Source organism: Vanellus vanellus, assembly GCF_965231255.1.
Source record: "Vanellus vanellus genome assembly, chromosome: 3".
NCBI lineage: Eukaryota > Metazoa > Chordata > Aves > Charadriiformes > Charadriidae > Vanellus > Vanellus vanellus.
Genome location: NC_138907.1, coordinates 124,179,961 through 124,188,665, shown reverse-complemented (window position 1 = coordinate 124,188,665; position 8,705 = coordinate 124,179,961). Strand labels below are relative to the sequence as shown.

General features: G+C 41.4%; 1 protein-coding gene across 1 annotated transcript; it reads right to left on the bottom strand.

The window, feature by feature from the left end:
- Positions 1-630: 630 nt before the first annotated feature.
- CENPQ (centromere protein Q) lies at positions 631-8,650 on the bottom strand. The gene is made up of 9 exons (XM_082481472.1): positions 8,567-8,650; positions 6,188-6,343; positions 5,402-5,459; positions 4,574-4,688; positions 4,239-4,307; positions 2,550-2,679; positions 2,154-2,273; positions 1,808-1,885; positions 631-1,350 (listed from the first exon to the last, which is right to left on the bottom strand). The coding sequence occupies exons 2-9, from the start codon at positions 6,338-6,340 to the stop codon at positions 1,222-1,224; spliced, it is 852 nt and encodes a 283-aa protein (XP_082337598.1). The 5' UTR covers positions 6,341-6,343; positions 8,567-8,650; the 3' UTR covers positions 631-1,221.
- Between the last annotated feature and the right edge of the window lie 55 nt (positions 8,651-8,705).

Below are 8,705 nucleotides of genomic sequence, written 5' to 3'. Positions count from 1 at the left end.
CTGACTCCTACTTACTGCCCTTCTCCGGACCTTTTGGTTTTTTTTATTTTTATAAAAGAAAAAAATAAGAAAAAAGGTATCATCGTTCATGAAGTTCAAAATCCACACAGTAAATTGCTTGCAAGTACATCACCCTTAATGAAAGCAAAGGAGTGTATCATTAGTTCACAAAAATTAAGATAGCTGGCATGCAGGAAACCCATTAACCCGTAAACTAGATTAAATTAATTTGGGGGAGTGGTTATATCAGTAAACGCTCCCCTTGTCCAGTGATCAAAAAATTGAGAAGTATTTCTGAATATTTATATACTTTTTCATGTGATTCAGTACAACGCAAGCATGTACTTAGTCTGGTTTTCCTGATCTTACCTGTAGCAACTACAGAGAGGCTTTTACTCTCTCCTAGGAGAATAGATATAGTTAGCTCTAGTCTCATTAAGAGTACCAGCAGCTTGTAAACAAAAGAACAAGTATTTGTGTGGTAAGACAATGTAAAGAGCACTGCTGTCTTCTAGCAGATAATTTGACTGGAGAAAGCACCTTATAATAATAGAATCTTTTAAGGGAGAAGCTCTATTGTGGAAAAAAATGGAGGAGAGATTAAAGTGCATGGGAAAATAGATTTTTTACTTAATTTTATTTCTCAAGCTAAAGAATATCTGACAGTTAATGAAATATAAGGTGAGTACACAGCTCTGAGATAAGAGCTTTGCTCTACAATGTTCTAATCTGTTTTCCCCAGCTATCTGGATACATCAGGTGCGAATGCTTTTTTTAAAGTTTAAGCAGTGAATATGAAAAAGTAAAAAAACAAACCTGTACATTTGATAAAAATCATTCAATTTTCTGACAAGGGGATTGGCAACTGAGCATTAGATAAGCATATTTTTACAATTCGTTTCAGGTTTAAATAGATTTAACTCCAAAACAAAAGTTAGTTTGGTAAGAGATACTGCCATCACCGATTTACAGAAGTGATATGAAGTCCAAATATAATGGAGTAAGTTGCCTTATTCTATAAAAATGCCCAGATCCCAGAATATATCTACAAATTTATAAATGAATATTCATAGAAAATGTTTTAACAGAAATTCAGAAGTAACAATAGTAAAGCCATTAGGAAGAAAACACCATTTCCATGATGAGCATTCTGCTGCTCTACATTAAATTATGCCAGCACTTTGTGTTATCTTCTTCAAAGGAGACTATGTATTTTGGTTTCTAAAGGAAGTCCACCTTCTCATAGGTCTTTTCAATGAGGGTTAACATTTTCTTCAGGTCAGCTGACTGCTGAATAGTGTTCATATCCTTTAAAAGACCTTTCTGATTTTTTACCTTCAAAATTTCTTCCTAAAGAAGAAAAGAAAGAAGAACAGACAACAAATAAAAAACACCTTTCATTGAGTCTAACAGAAATTTCACTTTGATGCAGTCCAGCTGTACCTAAACACAGGTAAGATAAAAAGGATTCAAAGACACAGAATGAGACAGTCTTCCTCCCATCAGTTACAGAGAGACGTATTTCAGAAATGATCACAGGTTCCCTAGAACCACAAGGTTCCTAGGAAAAGACGTGATCCTTTAAATGGCAGGTGTGTTCAAGGGGTTTGTTCTGTCTTAAAACGTAAGCATAGAGTTCTCAATGAAAAGAAAAAAGAAAGAAAAACAAAAGAAAAAAGATAAAAGTTTCAGATATTTCTGAATTTTCAGAATTGCCCCCTCTGGCGGAGATAAAGTGATAAAAGCACATTCTGTTGGCTTTCTTCTCATAGCCAAGGTGTCTCTGAAGAATATATTCCACGCTCACCTGCAAAGTGGGTGCCTGTAAACTGCGCTTGGGCAATTCTGGAAGGTGGAGTGCTCCACTGACATCTTCCTGGAATACCTAGAAGGGGAAAAAAGAGGGGAAAAAAATAAAACAACAAAACCAAACATCAGGCACACAAGTAGGAAAACAAACTGGATGTCATTATCCAACTTCTGAAAACTAAACTTCTTAATTTTGCAAGTGAATTTGGAAAGATTGAAGAGACACATTCCCAAAGACAAATAAGACCCTCCTGATGTGACACTCTCTGCAGAAACAGCTTAGGTGCAATGGCTCTGGAAACATATTCTCCTTCGAAGAATACAGCAACATCCATTGGAAATACCTTCCTGGCCTTTTTTTCATCTTCCTCTAACTGGTTCTTGAGCAGCTGGATTTTGTACTGCAGTTGCTGTATAGTTTCTTCTGTGCGTTCTGCTGATCGCTCAGCTTCGTTTATTTCTTCCTAAGACAAAACAGACACAAAACCAGAACAAAATCTACTTTAGAGATGGTGAACCATTCGCTTATAAGACACTAATAATAAGTATTAGCTGAGTCACTGAAAAACCACCCAAAAAGACACACTGCTTTGTAGCAAAGGTGGGCGACAGTGATGAACAGTGGATAACTCCTCCACAACAGCACAGGCATAGGCAGCAGTTCGTCTACTAAAAGCTTACAACACACTAAGCAGCAGCACACAGGTAAGATATTTTCTTCCCTTCCTTGCCTTTCATACCTGCAATTGTACCAAAGACTCTTCATTTGTCTCAAGCATTTGTTTCTCTGCCATTTGAAGGCTCAGGACATTTTTCAGGTCGCCCAGCTTCCCTGGAGGCACCTTTAAAGTCTTGAAAAATCTCAGCACCCTTTATTATAGAAAAAGGAAAGCGTGACTTGTTTGGAGTTCTTTGCAAAACAAAAGAAAACTGACTAATGACTTCTCTGAGGAAAAGATAAACTCAATTTAGCCCAACTGCTGCCAGTGACACAAAAGGATCCAGGCAGGAAGAATCGCTGTCTTGAATTGTTTTCCAAAAATCATGTGGAATAGATGTCTAAGGAAGGAACCAGGAACAAGAAAACCCACCATTCTAACCTTTGCTATTACGTTGATGCTGTGTGGTTTGTATCCCATTGGCCTGTACACCCCCTGACTGTAATTTGATATTAACTAGTATTTTCCCAGTTCTGACCTTTCTGCTTTCCAAAGTAAAACCAAGTTCTAAAAGCAGCATTTTTACCCGCTTCCATACAAAATCATTTTAGTTTAAATTCTTTTGTGAAATATGATATCTAGTTTTATGCCAGAGGAAGAGTTTCAGCTTGCTCTCAAAGGTTCTTCCAATACTGAGGAAGACGTGAATTCTTCCAGGTTGGGTCTGTCTGCTAAATAGAATCATAGAATCATAGAATCAGTGAGGTTGGAAGGGACCTTTAAGATCATCAAGTCCAACCATTAACCTACCCTGATAAAAACACCACCACTCCTAAACCATGTCCCTAAGCACCTCATCTACCCTTTTCTTAAACACCTCCAGGGATGGTGAATCCACCACCTCTCTGGGCAGCTTATTCCAATGTTTAATAACCCTTTCAGTGAAAAAATGCTTCCTAATATCCAATCTAAACCTGCCCTGACATAACTTGAACCCATTTCCTCTTGTCCTATCACTTGTCACCAGGGACAAGTGAAATACCCTAAACTGCCACAATTTCCATGCATCTCAGATGAGACTGCATGAGTTTGGCAACTCAGAAATCAGATCCAACGTGTCACAAATTAAACATTAAAACCAAGCATCATAGAAAATCATTTATGAAAAACTAGCTCCTCCTGTTTGACTCCTGAGGTACTCTTAAGAACAAAGAAAGCAACATACAGGTTCAGGCTCTATGTTGATAAGGGCCATGGTATACCAACACACATGCACACAAAAATTCTCGGACACCCAAGCATAAGTAATTACCCCCACAATGACATAATAAGGCTACAAGTTATGTCCCAATGTAAAATTTCAATTCTCTTTGAAGTAACTTCAACAGTCAGAAAATGAATTAGTGTTTGAGAAACTTTAGCTATAACTGCTCCTGCCACTACAATAAAACAGTAACAAAATAAATAACTGCCCACAAATTTAAATGCTGTATAAATACAAAGCTGATTAAAGGAGCTCTTAAGAATACCTCTTAGGTTCTGTTACTCACAGAGAAGTCATTAAAGTGGGTCTTTCAACAACTCTTGCTTGTCCACTTCAGTCAACATACTGTCAAGATATTCCCCTCGCTGATTTTGCATAATTGCTCCCTTCCACGTTTTCCTAAACAGAATTGCTCCTGGGAGCAATCAAGTAAGCATGGCACTAAACTGGGTAAACTAAATCCCTTCTCTCCCTCTCTTTTTTTTTTTTTAATTATAATTTCTTACCTTTCTTTCAGTAAATTGAGGTGCTTCTGAATATCATCTTTTTTCACATTTTGTTGGCACAAAACAGATCTGGAAAAAAAATAAAGGCAGAATTTTCATCACAAAGCCTGCAAGCACAGAGTACAAATGAAATGAAGTGAATATAGTCAGAACCTCTCTAGCTAAAAATTTCCAACTTCAGATAAAAAGTGTTATATTCTACCAGACAAAATATACACAGACAACCATATTGCCCCAAAAAGCTCCAAATCTTTTTTCCAGTTCAAGCACTGTTATGATTTTAACTTTATGCCTTCTGGAAACAAAGAAGAACCACCAGGATATCCGCTACTTACAGTATTACTGAATCCATTACAGTTTCCAGAAACTGCCTACTGCTCTCTGAGAGAGTCTGCCAGGATCCTATTTTAGCACTGGTTAGCTTCACCTTTTTTGAAGAACATTTTTCTCCTGTTAACACAAAGGCAAAAAGAAAAATATACAATTTGTCAAACCTGGATAGACAGCTTTGTGACTCAGTTCAGTCAGATCATAGGCAAAGGTGTAACAGTTCAGTTTTGTGACATGGAAAAATCTATCAGGTCAAATCTATCCACACTATTTGCAAGTCTTAAAAAGCACAAGTTGCTTATAAAGCACAAAACAGAGAAGATTCTTTCTTACAGCAGTTTTATTCTATATAGATACTTTCCCAAAATCATCGGTGATACAAGTGAAAAAACCTAAAATGAAATAAAAAAAAAAAAAAGAGTGGGAATATACATCAGTGAGAAACTCAAGGCAGAAGGGGCCTCATGTCATTTGTATGTTCAGTACAACACATGCCAGACTTAAGACAGAAGGTTAACAGAGAAGACAATGACCTGTGAAGAGAAAGTTAAAATGTTCTGGGTGATTGTGGTGGAATTTTACAAGAGAAGAACACTACTTGTAAACAAAAGTATATGATTAATATGTGCATATACAACACATATAATACAAATGCACACTGGCTAACCATACTGCAAATACTGTTACTGCTCAGAAAGAAAACTTTGAAACTTATTTCAGTGACATCTCAGACCCCTATGATTTCAACATAGCAGTTACTACTTTTACTTCTAATGTTTATTCAATACACTGAATTTGCACGAGACAAACATAAGGAAAGATTACAATCCTACCTGCAGAGGAATAGTCCTCGTGTTCCTTAGCTTTCCTTTTGACTGTCTGTGTGACCTCCTGAAAAGAAAATTTTATAGCAAATATGGTAATTTTGAAACACCCTCTGCTGCAACTGTTGCTGCAACCAAATGTGCAAACATCCATTTACTACTAGCAACAGTTATAAAAAGGCTGTGAAAGCACTTCAGTGCTTGACAGAGGTCTGTTGATATTTACCACAAAAAAGGCTTTCATTCATCTCAAGCAAGTTAAGGAAAGCAATTCCCTCTTCTTAGTTCTCCTCATTCAAAGAATGAGCTCATGAAATAAGAAATGCACAAGACGTTTGGCTATTCAGCTGCATCTTGAGATCATGCCATTTATAAGTCAAGTGGTTCAGCAACCTCTCTCCAACAGAAAGCTGCCTAGGCCAATCCTGAGATATGCAGAGAATATTTTCCAGAATGAAATAAACACCATCTGAGCTGCATGAACTCCGATTTAATCACTGTTTAAACAGATGCTGTGCAGCTCTTCAAAACTGCACAGCCAGCTTGCCTTTTTATTAATCGCCACAATGCTTCCCTCTACTTGTCACAGGCACAGTAGCACACAACCAGACATTCTGGAAACCAAGAAGCAGTGACAGAGACAGTGGGTCTCAAAAAAGCCATTCACATCTCCTCAAGAGGACTACGTTTAGTTAATGAAATATTTGCTACAAATTCCAGTAGAAAACTGGGCAAAAATGCCTTTTTTTTTCTTAGGTTACTTTTCTAACTTGTTTGATCTAAAATAATTATTACCTTTCTTTTTTGACCTTGTTTTCTTCCTTCTCCATCTGTTCTGTTTTTTTTGCTAGAAGGCCTTTGTTGATTTTTTGATTTAAAGGCTTTTTTTGCTGATCCCCCACCAGTGGTGTCCCCCATTTTACTGGAAGGTGTGTGGTGGCGTTTCATTATCTGTAAACCAAACAGAACAGGAGGAAACAAAAACAAAATTAAAATCCAATTGTTATCCATACAGTACAAACCACACACTAACAAGCAAAACAATGGAAATAGCCTGTGCTAAATGAGCCCAGACGGTTGATGAGACGTTCAATATGAGCCAGCAACGTGCGCTCACAGCCCAGAAGGCCAACCATATCCTGGGCTGCACCAAAAGCAGCATGGCCAGGAGGTCGAGGGAGGGGATTCTCCACCTCTACTCTGCTCTCATGAGAAGCCACCTGGAGTATTGCATCCAGCTCTGAGGCCCTCAGCACAAGGGCACGGCCCCGTTGCAGTGGGCCCACAGGAGGCCACAAAGATGCTCTGAGGGTTGGAGCACTTCTTCTGTGAGGACAGGCTGAGACAGCTGGGGTTGTTCAGCCTGGAGAAGAGAAGGCTCCAGGGACACCTTATAGCCACCTTCCAGTACCTAAAGGGGGCCTACAGGAGAGCTGGGGAGGGACTTTTTACAAGGGCATCTGGTGATAGGACAGGGGAATGGCTTAAAACTGAAAGAGGGGAGATTTAGATTAGATATTAGGAAGAAATTTTTCACTGTGAGGATGGTGAGCCCCTGGCCCAGGTTGCCCCGAGAAGCTGTGGCTGCCCCATCCCTGGAGGTGTTCAAGGCCAGGTTGGATGGGGCTTTGAGCAACCTGGGCTGGTGGGAGGTGTCCCTGCCCATGGCAGGGGGGTGGAACTGGATGATCTTTAAGATCCCTTCCAACCTAAACCATCCTGTGATTCCATGAAATGTTTACATATGTTTTAACGCAAAATCTTGCACATTTATCTAAGCACAGAACCACTAAAACAGTAAATTATCCATGAGCCAGCAGTGCGCCCTTGTCCCCAAAAAGGCCAATGGAATCCTGGGCTGCATAGGGAAGAGTGTGGCCAGTAGGTCGAGGGAGGTCATTCTCCCCCTCTACTCTGCACTGGGGAGGCCACAACTGGAATACTGTGTCCAGTTTTGGGCTCCCCAGTTCAAGAGGGACAGGGAACTGCTGGAGAGAGTCCGGCGAAGGGCAACTAAGATGATTAAGGGATTGGAGCATCTCCCTTATGAGGAAAGGCTGAGAGAGCTGGGACTCTTTAGCCTGGAGAAGAGAAGGCTGAGGGGAGACCTTATTATGGCCTACAAGTATCTAAAGGGTGGGCTGAAGGAGGATGGAGCCAGGCTCTTTTCAGTGGTTCCCAGTGACAGGACGAGGGGCAATGGGCACAAGTTAGAACATAGGAAGTTCCATTCAAATACACGGAAACACTTCTTTACGGTGAGGGTGACAGAGCACTGGCACAGGCTGCCCAGGGAGGTGGTGGAGTCCCCTTCTCTGGAGATTTTCAAGACCCGCCTGGATGCAGTCCTGAGTGATGTGCTCTGGGCAATCCTGCTTTGGCAGGGGAGTTGGGCTGGATGATCTCTAGAGGTCCCTTCCAACTCTGAAACTCCGTGATTCTGTGAAAACAGCATCTGCCTTTGCCTTTTAGACAAGTCTGTGTGTGTTCAACATTTCCTTCTAAATTTAAAAGCCAGCATGTCTGATGCCAAAGAGCAGCAATGGCAATGCAACAGTAACTGCACTGAGAACAGTCTAAAAGTTCTAACAGTTCTTAAAGGCCTCCAACAATAGAAATTCTTTATCTTTCCAATGCAGTTCAGTGCGGCTATCCTATTACCAGGACTTTTTAGCCTAGCACCTAACCATAGCTGCAGTTTAAACCTACAGTTTCCTTTCTTATTCACTATAGAGATGGAGGAAAAAGAACTCTTACAGAAGAGAGTAATCGCTACACCCCATCAGCCTTCTCTTTCCTCTCATCCCCTCAGGCCATTTCTTCCCTCACGCAGAGGCCCCGTCGCGGCTCGCCAGGCGACAGTCGCGACCGACACCAGGTAAATAAGATCTGCCTCTCCCCTTACCCTCCAGTAACTACTGATTTTGTGGTACTGCAGCCTGCCTCAGGGGCCCCGGCGGGACTACAATTCCCGGCATGCAACGCTCTCCGCCACAGCAGCGGCACGTCCTGCCGAGCGAAAGGCATGCTGGGAGTTGTAGTCTCCACCCCGCACTCCCTTTTCCCGGTACCCGCAAAATCCCGTTCCCTGTTGTTACCGGACAACACCGAGGGAATCCCCACAACGCCTCCAACCAGCTCACTCCAACCAGCTCACTCCGCCCCGCGACTCACCGCTCCGGCACCTCCTTAGCGCTCCCGCCGATTCCGCATTAGACCGCCGGGCCGTTACCGAACTGTTTTACCCGCCGCGCCTCCCGGCACATGCGCGCTGCTCGTTCCCGCCGCCCGCCAGGAGGGCGGTGCGCGGAGC